Raw genomic sequence first — 21,578 nt, forward strand, 5'->3', positions numbered from 1 at the left:
TCACCTCACTGAAAATCAAGAATCTTTTAATTCCTAGGAACTAATAATTCCCCTATTAATTCAGAAAAAGAAACAGTCACTGAAAAGCACTTCTGCTGATGATTAAATAACCAAAATAACCATTCTCCTCTTCTGGCTGTATATTGTTGCATCTAGTAATCAAGAGGAAAATCTTACCTTATAGAAGCGTTAAGTGAAACATCTTTGCTGCCTATTTCAGTTGACTCTGTATCCTATGTAACATGCTGTACTTCCTTAGGGAAGGTCAGTGGAGGTTGATTGGCTTCCCAGATTTTTATCTTGGCAGAACATGAATTCCCACTCTTCATCCATCAAAAATATTGTAGTTTTAATACTGAATATTTTGTAATGTAAATATAATTTTCAAAAAGACATCTTTTCAGGTACAGATCTTTTTAGAATGCATTTTATATAGTATCTATCATGAAAAGTATCATAGACACTTTATTGTAAAATAGATTCATATCAAATGATTAAAATGGTATAAGATCAAAACAATAATTCCCATTAGTTAATATTTTTTGAAATCTAGTACTAGATTTTTAATACTTCAGTAAAATGAAAGGATTGTAAATTGTAAACTGCTGAATTATACATCATATGAAAATTAAAGTATAAGCCACGTTTTCCATCTTAAATTCTATAATGCTATCTGATATTTGTATTGTGTAAGGAATAATCTGTTCTCAAAGATAACTGATTTAAAACACCATTAAGAACTAAATCTACAGAAGAGTGTGATTGTGTGTGAATTTGAAGATTATTTTTGTATAAAACATAGCTTTATTTGACTTTTTCAGAAATTACTGTTCTGAGAGACATGTCGCAATACCACTCTTGTTTTTGAATACCTGAATTTGTTTGGAGACAGACATATAATATGGGTAAGTTAATCTGATTTTTATTTATTATTTAAAAGAGAAAAAACCTCAGAAGATGCATACTGTAGAATATGTATAATATGAACATGCAGTATGTCTACTGACACCAAAATGGCCATGGTTTGAAACATGCAATAGCAAAACAAGGATTTTGATAATTTGTATTTATCATACTAAAATGTATATAACTGTAACGGAATCTGTACGTATCTGTATTGCACCAATCTCTCTGGTCTCTAGGTGTCAAATACAGGTGCTTTAAGTTTCAGTTATTGTCATGGTAGGACTCTATTCTTCAGACCACCTTTACTGAGGTGGTAGATCCATGCTTTGGTTTCAACAAGCTGAATTTTACATGCTGACAACTGAATCAAACCTGTGTTCTAAGAGAGAGGCATGCTTTGAGGTAGTTGACTTTAGCCAATTAAGGGTTTTGAAGAGGAGGACCAGCACTTTGAAATAGATATAATATAGAATGGAGAACCTGTGTAGGCTACAGATCACAGCTGTAATATGTTCTCGTCTACCTGTTCTGCATCTTAGGAGACAGACAGACATAATCATTATTGAATCCAGACATCACATGTAAGAGTGTGAAAATAAATAATCTATTTGATTTTTCCCTTTGGTCAAGTCTGGTGTTGTTCTAACACCACTGACTAGTCAACAAGATCTCGATCCTTTATGGATGATTCAGTACTTACTGTAATGACCTCACCGACAGCTATCCCTGATTGCAATAGTATGTGCAAGTGGTTTGCACGCTCCCAGATAGGGGGGAGACACTGCTGCATGGAAAGGACTCCTGGCTTACCCCTGAGCTAGAGAAAGTGATAATAGGCCCTATGCCATTCAGTCAGGGTTCAGCCAATCCAGAGGCAAGGACCCACTCAGGTGATCCCAAGGCAGCCCGACCCCAGAGCCATCGCCCCTACCTGGAGCCTTCAGCCCTTGCACCCAACCCTCTGCCTTAGCCCTGAGCCCCGTCCCGGACCCTGAACTCTTTATCCCCGGCCCCACTACAGAGCCTGCACCCTCAGCCAGAGCCAGAGCCCCCACCACACATCACTTTCATATTGGTGCACATAACAAAATTCATTCCGCACATGGACATAAAAAATTAGAGGGAACACGCCTTGGTGAATTGTTCCACTGGTTAATTACAGTAACTTCTTGATTAACCTTGTACTTATGTTCCTGAAAAATGCAACTTTAAGTGAAACGATGTTAAAACAAATCCAATTTCCCTATAAGAATTAATGAAGCTTGGTTGAGGCAGTGAAGTCAGAGAGTGGAAGAGGGTGGGATATTCCCCAGGGAATGCCTTACTGCTAAATGATGAACTAGCACTTGGCTGAGCCCTCAAGGGTTAACATGTTGTTGTTAATGTAGCTTCACACTCTACAAGGCAGCACAAGTGGAGGGAGGGGAGACAGCATGGTAGAGAGGGACAGAGGTTCACACTGTGTGTATGTGAGAGAGATGCACATTGCCCCTTTAAGTAAGCTGATCCCACTCTAAGTACACTACCTTTTTAAGTAAACCAGCAAGTTGAGACAGCAGCTGCTGCCAGCAAGCTTCCTCAGTCCTGAGCCCTGTTGTGTCCCCCGCTGCTCTGTGGAGATGGGGTAAAGGAGCGGGGGCAAGAGCGGGAGGGAGGGGGACACCCTGAGATTAGCACCCCTCTTTCTCCCCTGCCTCCCTGCATAGAAAGCAGGAGGCTCCCGGGAGCAGCTCCAAAGCAGAGGATAGGAGCAGCACACGGCAGTGGTGGGGAGGGACAGCTGAACTGCCCAGCAATTGATAACCGGCACAGGGAACTTAGGGGAGTGGGGAGCTGCCGGCGCACCCTGTTCCAAGCCCCCACCAGCTAGCTCCAACGGGCTGCTCTTTCTGCAAGCAGTGGACAAAACAGGCAGCTGCCAAACAATGTTATAAAAGAGCACTGCGCAGCTTTAAATTAGCATGTCCTCTATTTGATCAGCAACGAAACAACATTAACCGGGATGGTGTTAAGTGAAGAGTTACTGAACCATGGCTGTTTAAAAACTGCCTTATCTTGGGTCTGTATTTGTCTTGCTTCAACTTCCAGCCATTGGATGTTGTTGTATCTTTGTCTGCTAGATTGAAGACTCATCTATTATCAGATTTCAGTTTCCCATGTACATACTTACAGATCGTGATTATCACCCTGAGAGTATGTCTACACTACGAGATTATTCCGATTTTACATAAACCGGTTTTGTAAAACAGATTGTATAAAGTTGAGTGTACGCGGCCACACAAAGCACATTATTTCGGTGGTGTGCGTCCACCTACCGAGGCTAGTGTCGATTTCTGGAGCGTTGCACTGTGGGTAGCTATCCCGTAGCTATCCCATAGTTTCCACAGTCACCTCCACCCATTGGAATTCTGCGTTGAGATCCCAATGCATGATGGTGCAAAAACAGCGTTGCGGGTGATTCTGGGTAAATGTCATCACTCATTCCTTCCTCCGTGAAAGCAATGGCAGACAATCATTTTGCGCCCTTTTTCCCTGGATTGCCCTGGCAGATGCCATAGCATGGCAACCATGGAGCCTGTTTTGCCTTTTGTCACTGTCAGCGGCATCCAGTAACAATACGGTGACAGAGGCAGTACTGCAGCGCTACACAGCAGCATTAATTTGCCTTTGCAAGGTAGCAGAGACGGTTATCAGTCGTTCTGTACCGTCTGCTGTGCCAGTGTAAATTGGCGATGAGATGATGATGGTTATCAGTCGTTCTGTACTGTCTGCTGCTGTCATGGGTGCTCCTGGCTGGCCTTCGCTGAGGTCGGCCGGGGACGCAAAGATAAAAATGGGAATGACTCCCAGTCATTCCCTCCTTTATGTTTATCTAAAAATAGTCAGTCCTGCCTAGAATATGGGCAAGTGTACTAGAGAACCGGAGAGCACAGCTGCTCTGTGTCAGATCCCGCAGAAAATGAGCTGCATGCCATTCAAGGGAGTGCCCCTGCAACAACCCCACCCGTTGCTTCCTCCTCCCCTCAACCCTCCTGGCTACGTTTGGCAGTGTCCCCCCATTTGTGTGATGAAGTAATAAAGAATGCAGGAATAAGAAACACTGACTTTTTAGTGAGATAAAATGAGGGGGAGGCAGCCTCCCGCTGCTATGATAGTCCAGGCAGTACAGAATCTTTTCTTTAGACATGAAGGGCTGGGGGGGCTGATGGAGCTCAGCCCCCATTTGCTATGATGAAGACGGTTACCAGCCATTCTGTACCCTCTGCCAGGAATGACTGGGAGTCATTCCTATTTTTACCCAGGCGCCCTCCGGCTGACCTCACCTGAGGCCAGCCAGGAGCACTCACGAGATGATGATGATGAGGACGGCTATCATTCATTCTGCAGTGTACCGTCTGCCACCGGGGAAGGGAAAGGAGAGGATGCTGCTGTTCAGTGCCGCAGCACTGCGTCTACCAGCAGCATGCAGTAGACATATGGTGACAATGAAAAAAGTCAAACGATTTTTTTCCCTTTTCTTTCACGGGGGGTGTGTAAATTGATGAGATATACCCTGAACCACCCTGGACAATGTGTTTGACCCTACAGGCATTGGGAGCTCAGCCAAGAATGCAAATACTTTTTGGAGACTGCGGGGATTGTGGGATAGCTGGAGTCCTCAGTACCCCCTCCCTCCCTCCATAAGCGTCCATTCGATTCTTTGGCTCATGGTATAGCTGTGAAGCAAGGCTTATGTGCACTGGTGTAATAATTGTGGAACTGTTAAACACTATACACTCAGCTATTGAGACACATTTTCTTTGAAAGGCTGATACTTTTTGCTGGCTGAATTATATACCTCTTTATCAACCAGAGGACAAATTCCAATTGGGGCACACAAAAGTAGCTGACCTCACGAAACCGCAGTCACCCAGCTTTGGATGATGATCTGAATATTTCAGAGTGAAGGATTGAAGCAGCATTATAAAAAATCACTTCTTCATTAGTTTTACTCACCAGAAGAACATTGACAAAATAGTGACTTAAGTTCCTGCTTCAGATTACTAGGAGCTTGGATAGCATCAGCTAATGTTGTTGTGCTGCATAGAACAATGGTCGACTTACCTTGTCTTTGCTGTGCATGGAATGAAATTGCAGAACCATAGTGTTTTTTCTAATATTGCCCGTAATTTACTACTGGAATAGTTTGGAGTTTTGACGTCTGAGGGAAGTAGGACTTTATAGCAGCTTGGACAGGCGAAGAGCCTTTTTGTTGTACATAAGATCATTGTGTCTCTCATCAATCAGATGATAAAATGTAGCGTTATCATTGGATTGTTGCAGTATAACTAGATGCTTTTGCTTTAAGATTCGTTTTACTCAAGCAGGAAAAAGGGCATGTTAAGTGATAAACTGCATCTTTAGCAATCAGGTCTTCCACAGATAGTCTGCTCAACTTGTCATCGTCTCTTGGTTGAAGTGCTGCCTTCCTTAGATTGGTTGCTCTCTCAGATGTTTCTATTTTATGAAGCTTCTTGTCTGCCTTGTATGTTTTTCTCAAACAAACGATGTACTAAGATCAATTGCTGGAGGATGTGCTTGTTCTTGTGGCTCTAGAAGCAGGAAAATGTGATGCTTTCTGATCAAATTCAGAGTTTTTTGGTTTTTTTCCCCCTGTGTTCAGTACTGCTCTGACATGTTCCAAATTCAGTTTGCTTGTGTATTTCTGAAAGAAACCCCTGTGATTGAGTATTGGTTCAACATCATCCAAATTAGATAACTCATCCAGTAGCTGCCAATACAATTAATCTTTCCTGGTTTCTAGTGCCAGCCTCACAGAATTCTGTCCAGCAGTGCTGGCTTTTGACAGTTTTGCTTTCTTTTGATTTTCTTGACAAATATCACATTTTAAAAAGTTTATGGTCAGTCTTTTTCTCTTTGATGTAAACTTTAAGGGGCTTGTATCCACCATATTTTCACATACTTTAATGTCCCTGTAGCAGTAGAATTCCCGAAGTATATTAGCATTACCACCACCAGTACTACCATTTTTCATTTTGTACAAGTATATAGACTTGTGCTAAATTAGATCTATGTTAGTATCAAAATTGCCATTTTTGTTTAGTGAGCACTTTGTTTGAAGCCCAGTATGAAGCTGTGTATTATCTTTAATACTAAAAAGTGTCACTGAATTAACAGCTAGTTTCCAGAATATTTCAAAGGCTAGTATTGCATGCATAAGCAATTAGAAATTAAAATCTTCTACCAGGCAGACTAGATGCTATGTAGTATGTATGAAAGCTTACAAATGGAGAAGCATTAAATTAAGAATTCACATACATTTATATCTACCCACTGTGCAGTACAAACTTTGGGCACAGAGTCTGCTGCTACTAGCTCCTTCAGTGTGCAACTGATCTGGTCAATACATTTCAATTGAAGATATGGATGAGATACTTTGACAATTAAGAATATGTGATGTGAAAACATTTCATGTTAGAATATTGCATAATGTTGATATTCACCCTTTTTGCCACATGCTAAACAGCTTAATCATTTTGGGGGCGGGGGGAAAACTTGACCACGCAAAACTAATAAAAATCTTCTTCTGCTTTGTGGTTCGGTAGCTTTGACCAGTAAACACCACATTAAGGAGTTAGAATCAACTTAAACTGTAAAAACTGTATTCATAGTTATGTTGCAGTGTTTCTGAAACTGTGGGGAAAATAACACTTTCTCATTTTGGATACCATTGTTGCACCTTGCCTACAGGCTTATAACACCACTTGATAGCTCCACATCTTGCCTCATCTAAATGTACATGAAATAAGCTTTAAATTGATAAGTGGTGTAGGTTTGTGCAAGGTGGATACATGACACTCCAAAAATATGGGTCTTTTTGGAGAATTGATGCACACTTATAACAGTGACATTATTAAAAATACAACCAGCAGTGGTCACAGCACACTAGTTGCCTTGGCATTGTCAGATATACTGAAGGATTTGGGACATCATCAGCCTGAGGAAAACATTTGTTGTTCAACTCAGATTTTTCAGCTTCCTTGCTTTCTCGCTGTTTTGCCTAGAGAGGATCCTGGAAGGTGTCTAGCTGGCATAAGATCAAACCTAACAATACAAAAATGCTTTTAGTAGCAAGGAGGAACCTTTTGGAGAGGCTGTGGGAGGGGTTACCTCTTCCAGTGAGGATATATGCCCATGCTTTTCTCACTGTACAAAATTTTGGAGTCTTACTGGATCCATTGCTGCTCTGGATTCTCAGATAATAAGGCTTATTTTTTATAAGGCAAGGAGGTTGCCAGCATGTCTTTTCAATCTGACTTTTAACCTATTATAGATGATTTGTTCACTGAAGAGTGATAGCACTTCAGTTGGCTGAGGAATTCAGTGGCAGAGGTGAAGGGGTTGGTAGTGTTCTAGTTCTGTGGTCATGTTGCTTAGCTGTTGATATTGTTAACTCATGTGATTGTGCTTATGGATTAGTTGGCGGTTGTATCTGTGCCATGTGTAACTTCATTACAGTTGATCAGAGCCAGGCATGAACGTAGAGTAGGGTATGTACCCTCTGTGCTAAGTCTGTAGCACATACTATGCAGAATTACTAGCCACCTTCATTTACTCACCATTACCTATGACTTAGCATCTGTTTCACAAATGTTTTAAACTTGTGCTCTTCAGTTATTTTGTCACTAGGTGGTACTATTGCACAAGGCACCATGTACAGTATGTATTAACATGCTCTATAGCAAGGGTTCTCCACCTCTTTCTTTCTGAGCCCCCTTCTGCAAGTGATGATAACTCCCAAGTCCCACCTGTGCTACAACAACTGGTTTTCTGCATATAAAAGCAGGGATGGAATTAAGGGGTAGCAAGCAGGACAGTTGCCTAGGACCCCATGCAATAGGGCTCCCCACGAAAAGCTAAGTTGCTCAGCCTTCTGCTTCAGTCCCGGGTGGCACAGCTCAGGGCCTTGGGCTTCAGTCCTGCGCAGCAGGGCTTAGGCTTTCTGCTCTGGGCCACAGTGAGTCTAACACTGGTCCTGCTTGGCAGACCCCCTGAAACTTGCTTGTAGCACCCCAGGGTCCCCGAATCCCTGGTTGAGAACCGCTGCTCTATAGACTTGGCAGTGAATGCTTTCTTGTAAATATGCATAGTGCACCCATACAGAAGAAGAGCTTTCTGGGTGGCTTGAAAGCTTGTCTGCCTCTCCAACAGAGGTTGGTCCAATAAAAGATATTACCACACCCACTTTGTGTCTCTAATATCCTGGAACTGGCATGGCTACAACTACGCTGCATACTGCACCCCATCATTTGTTTGTTAGGATTTTCAGTGATATAAGCAAGTCCATTATTCTGTACTGACTTAGAATCAGGGTGGATTTGTAAATCACTAGTCAGGAAGACTCTATTTAATCATGGATTTCTACATAAAAGCGCATGCTTGTTGGTGTTATAACCGTAGTACATATTCTTCACAACTCAGAGGTAGATGTAGGTTTCATTTTTAGAAGGTACACATGATACAGTTTTAAAGTGATTTATTTTGAAGACTTTTCAGATTAGTTTTAAAAGCTACATCAGAAAATGAATGATTTCATTTACCAAAGGTAATTGAAGCAGATATTTATGAAGTCAGTGAATCTCCAATTCAATGGGTCAATCATTAATATTTGGAGGATTTTCTTGCCATGCTGTATTAGGAGGAGATCATCGCCAGACAGACATTTAAATAGTTTTATTTAACTAAAACAACATGTATTCTGGATTTTTTTTCCTCAACAGCAAACATAATATTTTAACAAAACAAGCATATGAATTTTTGAATTTAGTTAAACATTCAAGTTTTTTAAAATCAGGTTTGTTTTTGCTAAAATTGTTTTTAACTAAAATAGTTAAATGAAATATTAAAAAAAAAAAAATTAAATCAATTATATCAGCTATATCGCTTCTGTAGCTAACTCAGTCGTCTTCACCTTCATTTTCCTGTTTGTTCATAATCTGGAAACAAAAAACAAGCTTTGCTGCTTATTCAGGTCCCAAACGATTTCTCAGTTTGGAATGAATTAGTCCAAAGGAAGAAAATATTCTTTCTACACTGGCAGAAGAAGCTATTGCTGTTAAAAGTGAGGTTATCACTTCAACAGTCTCTGAATCCAAGTGCTTGCATTCCATCCCTTTGATCATAATTGACATTTGCTTCTGGATCCTTTCCAGTCTCTCTACATCCTTTCTATACATTAGTGACCAAAATTGGACACAGTACTCCAGCTGAGGCCTAACCAGCACTGCATAGAGTGGTGCTATCATCCCTCGTAACTAGCATTCTGTGCCTCTATTAATGAAACCTAATTTTTTTATTTTTTATTTTTTTGCAACAGCATCACACTGTTGACTCATGTTGCGGGTGTGATCCATCACACCTCCCAGATCCTTCTTGGCAGTGCTGCTGGCAAGACAATTAACTCCCATTCTGTATTTGTGCATTGGTTTTTCTTCCATAAGTGTTGCACCTTACATTTGTTTTTGTTGAATTGAATTTTGTTGTCTGTAGCCCAGTTCTCCAATTTATCAAGATCCCTTTGAATTTTAGCTCTATTCTCCAAAGTGTTTGCAAACCCCTTCCTCCCCCAATTTGTGTCATCTGCAAATTTAATCACTATGCTGTCTATTCCTACATCCAGGTGATTAATAAAGATGCCATAGTGGATCACAAGCTAACACTATAGTCTAATTAGTGTAACTAATAGTGTAACACTATTGGGGGGGAAAAGCAAATGTTCTGGAATGTATTAGCACGACAGTTAGAAACAAGACGTAATTCTTCCACTCTACTCTGCGCTGATTAGGCCTCAACTAGAATATTGTGTCCAGTTCTAGGCACCACATTTTAGGAAAAATGTGGACAAATTGGAGAAAATCCAGGGAACAACAACAAAAATGTTTAAAGGTCTAGAAAACATGACCTATGAGGAAAGACTGAAAAAATTGAGTTTATTTAGTCTGGAAAAGAGAAGACTGAGAGGGGATATGACCTAGTTTTCCAGTACATAAATGGTTGTTATAAGTAGAAGGGAGAAAAATGGTTCTCCTTAACCTCTGAAGATAGGACTTGAAGCAATGGAATTAAATTGCAGTAAGGGTGGTTTAAATTGAACATTAGGAAAACGTTCCTAACTGTCAGAGTAGTTAAGCACTGGAATAAATTGCCTAGGAAGATTGTGGAACCTCCATCATTGTCTAACCTGGTCTTCAAAATCTCCAAACACCTATCGAGGTGATCAAGATAGTATTTAGTCCTGCCATAAGTGCAGGGGACTGCACTAGATGACTTCTTGAGATCTCTTCCAGTTCTTTGATTGTATGTTAAATAACATTGGACCCAGAACAGATCCCAGTGGAATCCCATTTGAGACCTCCTTCCAATCTGACATCATTCCAATAATAGTTACTCGTTGTTTGAGATTGTTTAAAAAATTATGTATCCACTTAATGGTAGTTCTGCTGAGCCTGCATTTCTCCAGCTTACTTATCAGAATGTGATGTGAGACTGTCAAAAACCTTGCTAAAATCCAGGTATGTTATGTCCACTGCATTCCCATATCCACCAAACCATTTATCCTATCAAAGAAGGAATTCAAGCTGGTTTGGCATGTTTTGTTCTTAGTAAATCTAAGCTGACTGTTAGTGATTACTAAGGCTGCGAGTTTGTCACAGAGGTTATGGAACTCATGGATTCCATGACTTTCCAAGACTTCTGCAGCAGAGCTGATGCTCTGGGCAGAGGCAGCCCGCAGAGCTGCCTGGCCATGCCTCCACTTTGGAGCTGAGGGAGGGGGATGTCGCCGCTTCCAGGGAGGTGCAGAGCAAGGTAGGGAGCTTGCCAACAGCTTTACATCAGAAGCCTGAAAAATGGGTTTTCAACAAAAAATCCATTTGATCAATAATCAGTTTGTCAAAACAAACACATTATGACTGAAAATTTAATAGTCGGTTCTAATTAAGATGACTTCATGGACTGATCTGTATTTTAATAGCCTCCAAATGGCTCCATGACCTTAAAGGCAAAGTGATAATGTAATGGTGACAATCAAAATCATTGTGGGAGGTAAAGTCTTGTGCCTTAAAATCTCATTTGAGTTAGCATGTGCCTGCATCATGAGAGATTTGCCATTGTGGTTGAATGAGTGATTTATTTAGAAATTGGTATTTAATCCTATATTTATGAACACCCTTCCAATGAGAGAAGAGTGAATTTAAAATCCATATTTATATATACCATGATCATTGAACCCATATCATAGATGATGATGATTGAATGTATCTTTTTGTCTCATATTTTTTCTGTATAGAATAACTGGGCTCTTGTTCATTGTTTAATATACTAATCCGGGGTCGGCAACCTTTCGGAAGTGATGTGCCAAGTCTTCATTTATTCACTCTAATTTAAGGTTTTGCGTGCCAATAATACATTTTAACCTTTTTAGAAGGTCTCTTTCTACAAGTCTATAATATATAACTAAACTACAGTTGTATGTAAAGTAAATAAGGTTTCAGAATGTTTTAAGAAGCTTCATTTAAAATTAAATTAAAATGCAGAGCACCCTGGACTGGTGGCCAGGACCCAGTCAGTGTGAGTGCCACTGAAAATCAGCTAGTGTGCCGCCTTTGGCACCTGTACCATAGGATGCCTACCCCTGTACTAATCAGTTACTTGTCACAATATCAAATGTGCATAACTACTTTAAATATTATGTACTTTATAATTGTAGACCAAGATTTTTGTCTTCAAACAAATTTCCTGATTATACAAAATTAAATTTATGTCCAACTATATGTTATGTGTTTTGTCCTACATTTCTTCAGGTGCACAATCAGAGGGTGATGTTAAATCTCCATATATTGTTAGAAGAATGCCATTCTATCAATGTCCAGGAACACTCATTGCCATCTGCTCCTTGCCAAGAGCATTTATTTTGGATGTGAACTTTGCTACTGTGCATTAATTCAGTTTGAAGTGACAATATGTGGTCTTTGTTGGAGAACACCTGAAATCTATCTGGGAACTTAAGTTGGTGCGGAATGCAGCAATCCACTGATTGTGGTGCCTCTTGATGATACCATTTGTCATCAATGCTCTGTTTTTGGGCGAACTGCCTGTTGATTTCTGGAGACAGTTTAAGGTTGTGTGTTTAATCTGTGAAGCCCATAGCAGTTTGGGACCTGCTTGTTTGAGAGACCACCATTCCCCAGGCTACATTGTCACTGTTGTGTTGAGAAGAGGTCCTTGAACTTGAGCCTCCTCATTAAGAAGGGGGCTGCTGACAAGAGTGTTCTATGTAGAGGCTTCTTTCCTTTGGAATGCTCTGCGCCTTGGAGTTTGAAGCAGCCTGAATTGTTAACTTTCCAGGAATACAACAGAGCTTGTTTGAGTGGGCATTAGCAGAGTGCTGAGTCAGTTGAGGGTCGGAAAGCATGATAGATTTTCTGAAGCTGCATTGGTTGCGTAACTGGTGATTAGATAATGGATGATAAGGTGGGAGGAAGAAGTGCTGGTGCTTTGGTTAGTTTTTAATTTCTCTCTCCTAAGTTCTTGGGTTCTCAGTGTAAGTCAGGGGTGCTCAAGGCTTTGGATGGATGCCTTCTGATGTGGACTTCTTCTTAGACCTAAATCTAAATATAAGCATTATACTTATGTTGTTTATTTCCTGAACTGACTTGAAAAAAAAGTGTTAGTATGCTATTATGATAAAGTTACATAATACTCTTTTTGGTTTTATACTTCACAGAGAATTCTTCCCCCAACACAGAATGATCTTTTTGTTTCACACAGATGGCTGCTCTCTCACAAGAGAATAAAGAAATCCCTTAAATCAGTTTTTTATAAATATATTTGCCTTACAGGAGTTCCCCATTTATCATGTTGTGTCACCAGCGGTGGCTGAGCTGAAATTTCCTGCATCTTGGGGAGAGCATGTATAAAAGGAATGGCCTCATGGCCAATGTGACCGTCACCTCCGCCACTCCAGAGGTACAGACTCACTGTTTATTTTCATTTTGTTAGCTACTATGTCAAAATACAAGTTGCAGCTTATTTTGGCTTCCACAGAAATCCTTTCTGCCATTAAATATGCCATCCTGTTGTTTTTTTTTGTTTGTTTTTTTTTTTTTAGGAACAGTATGGTTTTTGACTATAAAGTTGACTTTGAATACTGTACTTCTGAATGTTCACAGATCATACAAAAAACCCCTTCTTTTATGCTTTTGACAGCTGTTGTAACTTGTTGATAGATGTAAATCAATCTATATTGACTGATTATTTGCTGAAGTGGTTCTTTCAAATAAAAATAAACAGCTACCCAACTCTGAATTGGGCCTTAGGGCTTTCCCTTTGAGAGAGAATTTTGACATTTTTGACATTCATTCTGAGTAAACAAAACCTTCAATCTTCCATGAAATGGAATTACCTTTTTCCACACAGCTCTGTGTTCAAATGGTAAAAACGTATATATGTGGATGCAAGAAAGCATTCAGTGGCTATTGTGGGAAAATAGTGTACCACAGGCAAAATATGTAGTGTACCTTGAAATGCATTGATATTTAAAATCTCAACTAGCATCTTGTGTATCTCCTCTTGATACTATAATGCTATTTTTCTTTTAAAATAGGATGTGTTCAGGGAAGCTCCTGTAAGTAATGATCATCTAAGTTCTCATTCTTACAGTCTATCACAGACTATTGCACCGTACTAGATAGCAGATGTTTTTGCTCTCAGTACCTTGTAATGGCCTTGTGAAGAAATTTAAAAGATTGTTAAACCCAGTAGCCTTGTTTGTTTGTTTGCATTACATCATAACTCTCTTAAATTAAACTAACCCTTGTGTGCATATTTTAAATTCCTCCTAGAGAAACAAACTCATCTGTTTAGTTTTGAAACCACATTTTCTATTTAGAAGGTATTACTTAAAATTTTTATCCAAGCCTGCTTTAGGATTAAATAAATGTTCAAAGCTCATGAGTAAAGCTGTGTACTGTTCTCTTACTGTAGTGGTGTAAAAGATCTGGGGTGTCTGATAAAGATCCTGTTGCATATTAAAGGAGATGTTGCTATGCTGAAGAGCATGCTCATTGTTAAACTGTTCAAATAGCTTAAGATCTCTTCTGAATCAGCTGAATAGTAGCTGTGGTCGAAAATCTTGAAAGTGTGAAAATCACTTTCAAAAAAATGACTAGGTTTTAGAAAATTCTTCAATATTTTAAAAACTATTTTTTATGATTTTTTTTCATTTGAAAAATTTTAAATCAGGTCTTCAGTTTAGTAGATTCAGAAGAGCTCTTATGCCGATAAACAGTTTATTGAAGACCAGGATCTTTGCCATAGCAGTGATTCTTTCACACACACATTGATATTCATCAAACCAGTGGAGCATTTTGTTGAAGATCCTGTTCTTCATGAAATCATTCAGTTGGTTTAGGAGTGGGCTAAACAATTTCACAGGGGTCCTAATATTCAAAAAACTGAGCAGGTAGGGTGCAGAAGTCCATTGTCTCCAACACAACACACACGCCCATGGGATCACGAAATTATTTTCCGTCGCAGGCTTGAATGCAGGGAACGTTACTAAGGGAATATATCAAAATGCAATTTTGTATTCTTCTCCTAAATGGTTAGTCTTCCCCATACCATACTGTAGAATGGAAATAATTGTAAATACACTGTTTTTCATACAAAACAAAGATTGAGCTCCCGCTTTCAGTGCAAAAGAGAACTAACCTTAAATATGATGTCACAATGGCTCTGCCATAATACTTTAAGTAATATAATGCACTGACTATGGGGACTGAACTAAATGAAGAAATAGATCTTTTACATCTCTAAATTCTAATTCTGTGAACTCTTTGGTCTTTTGTACTAGTTTATGCTGTTTATCTTATGCTTCATGGACCTATCATGGACCTATCATTATATATATAGACAGATAGATAGATATACCTATCTTATAGAACTGGAAGGGACCCTGGAAGGTCATCGAGTCCAGCCCCCTGCCTTCACTAGCAGGACCAAGTACTGATTTTGCCCCAAATCCCTAAGTGGCCCCCTCAAGGACTGAACGCACAACCCTGGGTTTAGCAGGTCAATGTTCAAATCACTGAGCTATCCCTCCCCTCCCATAACCTACTCATAGTTTCATTTTTTCTGCTTAAAACTCTTGGAGTTACAGTTAAACTGCTCTATTCCAAAAGCCAAGATTTTAATGTGAAAGAACTGTTCTCAATTTTTGTATCCTATGTAATTTTGCCAAATGTTGCTGTAGTTTTGAAAGTCTGTTCTGCTTCCTACTTATTACTTTGACCTTTAAGAAAAACACTGAGCAGCATGGCCATGTTGAAGACCCTAACATTTGCATGCCAGACAACAGTTCGAGAAATTCATCCAGTTTAAAAAAAACTCTTGCAGCTATATTAACTAGAACATACTTTGTATGGACAGAAATAATTATGTGGCTTTGTCACATTTTCAAAGATTGAACTGTTTTTATTCAAGGTAAGAGAAGAACAGGCGTTAAAAGATGTCCAGTAACTTTCTAGTTTTTAAGTGAAAACATGGTCATGAAATAGAGATTTTTCACTGCCATTTCTTTGCTTGAATTCTGAGATGTCACTTTTTTAAATTTGGGTTATTAATGCCACTAGGTCTGCAATGTTAAAACAAAGTAGATCTTCAAAAAGGGAGTGCAGTAGGTTTAAAAATCATTTTTTTCTCCAAATAGAGATAGATTACAAGGTCTGTGCATTTTCTCATACAGGCTTGTTAGGCTGAAAAGAGGCTGGCCAGATTCTTTGACCTCATCTGCACTTAAAAAAATTGAAAGTATAATTCACCACCTATGCACCATCTATGGGTGGTAGCAATGGTGGAGACAGTAATATAGACAGGACTCTGGTATTTTTACCACCATGTTGCCACTTCTGCTACTGCTGATAGTTTTACCAGGGGTGAATTGTCAGTTTTTTAACCTAGTACAGACAAGGCCTTGTGAGGATCAGTAAGAATCTGATTGAGATCTATGGCACATAGATTACAATTTGGATACAGCTCTTAAGTACGAGGCTGAAATTGAGGCCACAATTAAAAACTTTGGTTAATGGTGGTGGCTGCAGTTGAAATGAACATCTATTCTCTGACCAGTCGTACATCAGCTGTCTGCAATAGGGAGATTAACCTTGGTACCTACATGTCCTTGAGCATTAGTGAAAATATATCTTCAAAACGCCTCTGTAAAATATAGTAGTAGTATTCCCAGTGTACAGACAGGGGAACTGAAGTATAGAACAATTTACATAACTTATCCAATGTCATGCTGCCAAGCAGGGAACAGTCCTAGTACAGTGCCTAACCATAAGACCATATTCCAAGCAGAACAGCATAATGGTTTCTAAAGTGACATTGCAGATTTACTGTTGTTGCTGAATAAGATTATTATATGAGATGCCAAACAAATGCATCAAAATAGAGATGGTCCTGCAATTTTGGGGCACAGTGGAAATCTTAACCACAGGTCAGCTAGTCACTAGTCTGTACTACAAGTTTACGTAATGTACAGTGACTTTATTTTTCAAGCCTTTTAACTAATGATGCAGGATTATTGAAATGAGCTGGTTTGTTACTGTCCAAATTTTACCTCAAAGTTCTGCTATTAACCTTTGGGTTTGCTTACTGGCTTGAATATACTGTAAATTCCAGTAACTCTGCACAGCTTTCCCAGACACTACCATCTTGGAAAGGCTAAAGTAAATAGGAATCAATAAAAATATATTTTGTAACCAGGTAATATTTCCAAGCCATTGAGTTTGGGAGAAACCACTAAGGCTGCACAAGACTGGGCAGGAAAAAAAAAAAGTTGATTAATCCAAGTGATCCTGTTGGGGCTAGACAGGGAATACACAAGAGCTGCTAGATTAGATTAATAGAAGTTTTTTGTTTTTTGTTTTTTGTTTTTAAGACCTTGCGAGATCTCCAGTGCTTCAGATTTGGGCAGAGTTTACAATTTCCTTTTATAGCAAATTCATATCTTTTAAATTCTTTCAAAATGTAAGGTTTACTCACATTAACCCAAATTGTTCTCATATTGTTTCAGTGTAGTCCCCCAAAGAGCCTTTAACTCACACCATTCCCTAAATAATGTCAATATGTAAATATTGCTAGATTTGTGGATCTTGAGCTGCCAGTATATCAATGATGATTGTTATTTATTAATATTAAATTAAGCATTGACAGAGCATTTAGCGATGTACAGGGTACAATTATAAAACAGTTCCTGCCCCAAAGGTCTTACTATCTGTACTTCTCTATCTTCAAACCTCGCAGTGTTCAGCACAAGAAATCAAAATACACCAACAAGTGACCAAAATATGGAACCCTTCTATCTTGCTGTTTGAGCAAGTTATAATTGGCAAATGATAATGTTTTAATGATGAAACCTATTTTTGAGAATATATTCTGCCTGTGTAAACTAAAGCAATTTATCTTCCCCAGGCTACAAAATAATCTGTGGGGGAGGGTGTCTCTCTCATATGTCTGCAGAACAGGGAGCCCAATTCAGCAGAAATGTGGAATTTTACACTTGAAAACTCTTACTATCTATAAGACAAACTGAGATTATTAGATACGTTAGAAAACCCAGAGAAAAAAAATAGCTATTTTTAGTGTAGTTTTATTACTATTGTTTATTAACCTTTTTCATGAGCATTATAGAGGGGAGGAGTGATGGGGATTGCAAGAAGAAACAAGCTCCAAGATGTGGGCTGCAAGACAGAATTGGGCAGACCATGAAGTCAAGGACAACGTTTGGCAGTTTGTGCGCAAATGGGAATGTTGGAGACTGGGATGTGGATGGTCATGCCTGGTGGTTGGAGCTGGCGTCAGATCTAGTGGTTGGAGCTATGGTCAAAGGCCAGACGACAGAGTTAGGGTCAAATGCCAGATGGCAGAGACAAGGATGGAGCCAAAATCAGAAGTTAGGAATCGGAGCTGAGAATCAGAGCCGGATTACCTGGAGTGAGGCAAGGCAGGGGCAGGGCTGGGACCAAAGCTGGAATAAGGCAGGAACGGGACAGTAGCAAGGCAGGAGTAAGACTAGGAATAAGTGAGCACAGGAGCAATTGCATCTGTGGGTGAATGCTTTGAGCAGCCAACAACAACTTGCTTTGGACTTAAGGACAAGCCCTCTAGCTTCCTTAGCCAATCAAATAGGGCATTGCATCATGTGGTCTAGTTCAGTGGTTCTCAGCCAGGGGTTATGCCGAGGTCTTCCTGGGGGTATATCAGCTCATCTAGATATTTGACTAGTTTTGTATCAGGCTACATAAAAAGCACTAGTGAAGTCAGTAAAAGCTAAAATTTCATACAATGACTTGTTTATACTGCTCTATATACTATATGCTGAAATGTAAGTACAATATGTATATTCCAATCAATTTATTTTATAATTATATGGTAAAAATAAGAGTAAGCAATTTTTCAGTGGATAGTTCTCAGAAAACATCCACTCAATGTGCAGCAGCAGTCAAAACAGCGAACAGAATGTTGGGAATCATTAAGAAAGGGATAGATAAAAAGATAGAAAATATATTGCCTCTATATAAATCCATGGTATGCTCACATCTTGAATACTGCGTGCAGATATGACACTCCATCTCAAAAAAAGATATATTGGAATTGGAAAAGGTATAGAAGAGGGCAACAAAAATGATTAGGGGTATGGAACAGCTTCCATATGAGGAGAGATTAATAAGACAGTAACTTTTCAGCTTGGAAAAGAGATGACTAAGGCAGGGGATATATGATAGAGGTTTATAAAATCATGACTAGTGTGGAAAAAGCAAATAAGGAAGTGTTAATTACTCCTTCTAATAACACAAGAACTAGGGGTCACCAAATGAAATTAATAGGCAGCATATTTAAAACAAACAAAAGGAAGAATTTCATCACACAATGCACAGTCAAACTGTCAAACTCCTTGCCAGAGGATGTTGTGAAGGCCAAGACTATAAAAGGGTTAAAAAAACAATTAGATAAGTTCATGGAGGATAGGTCCGTCAATGGCTATTACCCAGGCTGGGCAGGGATGCAAAACCATGCTCTGAAGTGTTCTGTGTTTGCCAGGGCTGGGAATGGGTGACAGGAGATGGATCGCTTGATTACCTGTTCTGTTTTATTCTCTCTGAAGCACCTGGCATTGGCCACTGTTGGCAGACAGGATACAGAGCTAGATGGACCATTGGTTTGACCCAGTATGGCCGTTCTTATGTTCTTATAGCATGCTTTGACACTTCTGTATTTTTATGTCTGATTTTTGTAAGCAAGTAGTTTTACGTGAGGTGGAACTTGAGGGGCACGCAAGACAAATCAGATTCCTGAAAGGGGTACCTTAGTCTGGAAAGGTTGAGAGCCACTCGTCTGGCTAATGCAGTCCAGCTATGCTCACTAAGCTGTCAGAAGACTGAGCAGGTGCAGGGCCTTATCCCTGACACAGAGCCAATGTAGGCATTCAGAAAGGGGCTACTGTGATCAAACAGGGCAAGGAATATGATTTTTGTGACAGCATTTTGGATGGACTGGATAGGGGTAGTGTAAGAATTGCACAGTCCTGAGGGAATGAGATTGCAAAAATGAAGACAGGAGGCGATCAGGGCACGAGCCAGCATTAGAGCTGCGTTTAGCTGTCTCAGAACTGGATGGGTTTGAGATTTTCAGTAATTTATGTGGAAAGAAAGCAGCAAGATTTGGATACGGTCTGGATGTGTGGAGAAACCTGGAGAGAAGAGCCAAAGCTGTTCCATTTGAGCTTGGCAATACCAGCCAGTTTCCTTTTTTCTTTCTAATCTAAACTTTTAAAATAGCCTTGTTAGAGATGGAAACATCTAAGATTTGATACAACTAAAATTTTACTGGAAAAAAACATCCTGGTATTTTTTAGATTTTGAATGAAAAGCCTGTTCTGATTAGCTAGCTATATATTTTGTCTGTAGTATAGTAAACACTAACATTCATGAGCCGCATCTATTTTCAGAAAAGATTTGCAATGCACTGTGTGAAGTTCTTTCTTGATATGTTGGTCAGTTTTTATTAGAAATTTTTATTCATGTCTATGAATGTGATATCAGACTTTTATTTTTTTTATTTTTGTTTGTCTGACATGAAATCCACCACTTTGCACATAAGACTTTTAATTTTTCGCTTTCTGTAGGATAGTAGCAGCTCTGACTCTCTGGAAGGAAGGAGTTCAGACTATGCCAATAAAAGCTATGATGCGGTTGTATTTGATGTATTGAAAGTAACTCCTGAGGAGTTTGCAGTAAGTAAAAATGTTTGAATTTATGTTTATAATATTCAGAGCTAACAGTATAAAAATAGCATCAAACTTTTTTATTCTTTCCCTTCAAATTAACACCTTTTAAACAAGTCTTTCAGCACTCTTAAAGATAAGTTTGTGATCATATATATTTTGAGATATATGCCTCAACACAAAGCATTCAATACTGAGCTGATTCAACATCTTTGTTTTTCTGTTGAAACTAATTACAAAGCTGTTTGGATTTTTTCCAGAATGTTAGCTGTTTCTTAGTGGGTTTTAAAAATACTGCTAAATATCCACAGCCCTTTGGAAGCTTGGAAATGCAGACCCAGCCCTATTCGCTGATTTATTTTTTAACATGAATCTCTTGCATTGTCTTTCATGGTTAACAGTTATTTCTTGAAAGTTGAGGGAGTCAGTTTTCATACCCTAGTCACCAATTTTCAGTACCAGATTCAAAGCAGAGCTTCCATGCCAGGTACAGCTCTTTCTCTCATATTATTTGGCTTCTGTTTTAAACTACTATATGTGTAACACATTGTCACTGCTACAGTACAAGAAGAGGAGATCTCAGGGTACTGAAGGTGACTGAAAGAGTGTACAAGTGTACCAGGCACTTGAACAGTATATTTGGACATAAAATGTGGCACCACTTAGGTCCACAAACAAGACTTCCATACCATTGTATCAAATGTTGTCATAACTTTTGTGGATCTGTCATCTTAGAACAAGTCTTGGCTGATAATGTCTCTTCCTGCACCAACTTGCAGTTCATTCGATGTAGGCTACAGGTCATTATAATAATACATTAAAATTAAAAACTCTTACTTGACAAAGCTACATTAGTTCAGTTATAAAATGACTTGATGCTTTAACTTTCATTCACCCAAACTTAACTGAGCATGGCTCACAGGATTGGTCTCCACACTTAATATAATAAAAGTTCAAAACAAGTTAAAAGTAATGTATACAGATTCGAATCTTGGAACTGTAGAAAATTGATAAAGGAAAGAAAAGGGCACAAAGAGATCAATGGCTAGCAGAGGTAAGGACAACAAGATGGAATTTAAGATATTAGGAACAAAAGGACTCTTAGCAATGGTATTGGTGCATTAGTAGATGGAAAAAGATCAGTAGCCATGAACAAAAAATTCAGCAGCTCAAGTAAAATTTGCCTTTGTAGCACTTGCAGTGCACCCTAAGGAGAATTTATATATATATATATATATATATATATAAAAAAAAAATTCCCCTCTCACCCCTATGGGTGGTATGTGTCTTCCTCAACCTTGGGTCCTCTACCAGAGGCCTGGGAGTT

General features: G+C 39.1%; 1 protein-coding gene across 4 annotated transcripts in view; it reads left to right on the plus strand.

Annotated features, from left to right (window-relative positions):
• The first annotated feature begins 783 nt into the window (after positions 1-783).
• Positions 784-21,578, plus strand: part of RALGPS1 (Ral GEF with PH domain and SH3 binding motif 1) — a 360,828-nt gene continuing 340,033 nt past the window's right edge. For 2 of the 4 annotated variants that reach the window (XM_075060469.1, XM_075060471.1), the window contains exons 1-3: positions 787-905; positions 12,807-12,933; positions 20,153-20,260. In XM_075060469.1, coding sequence (XP_074916570.1) covers positions 12,877-12,933; positions 20,153-20,260 — 165 coding nt within the window. In that variant the 5' untranslated portion in view covers positions 787-905; positions 12,807-12,876. Of the gene's footprint in view, positions 906-12,806; positions 12,934-20,152; positions 20,261-21,578 lie in introns of all 4 variants that reach the window. The other 2 variants (XM_075060472.1, XM_075060470.1) reach the window with 2 other exon arrangements.

The sequence above is a fragment of the Chelonoidis abingdonii genome, chromosome 24 (assembly GCF_003597395.2).
Source record: "Chelonoidis abingdonii isolate Lonesome George chromosome 24, CheloAbing_2.0, whole genome shotgun sequence".
NCBI lineage: Eukaryota > Metazoa > Chordata > Testudines > Testudinidae > Chelonoidis > Chelonoidis abingdonii.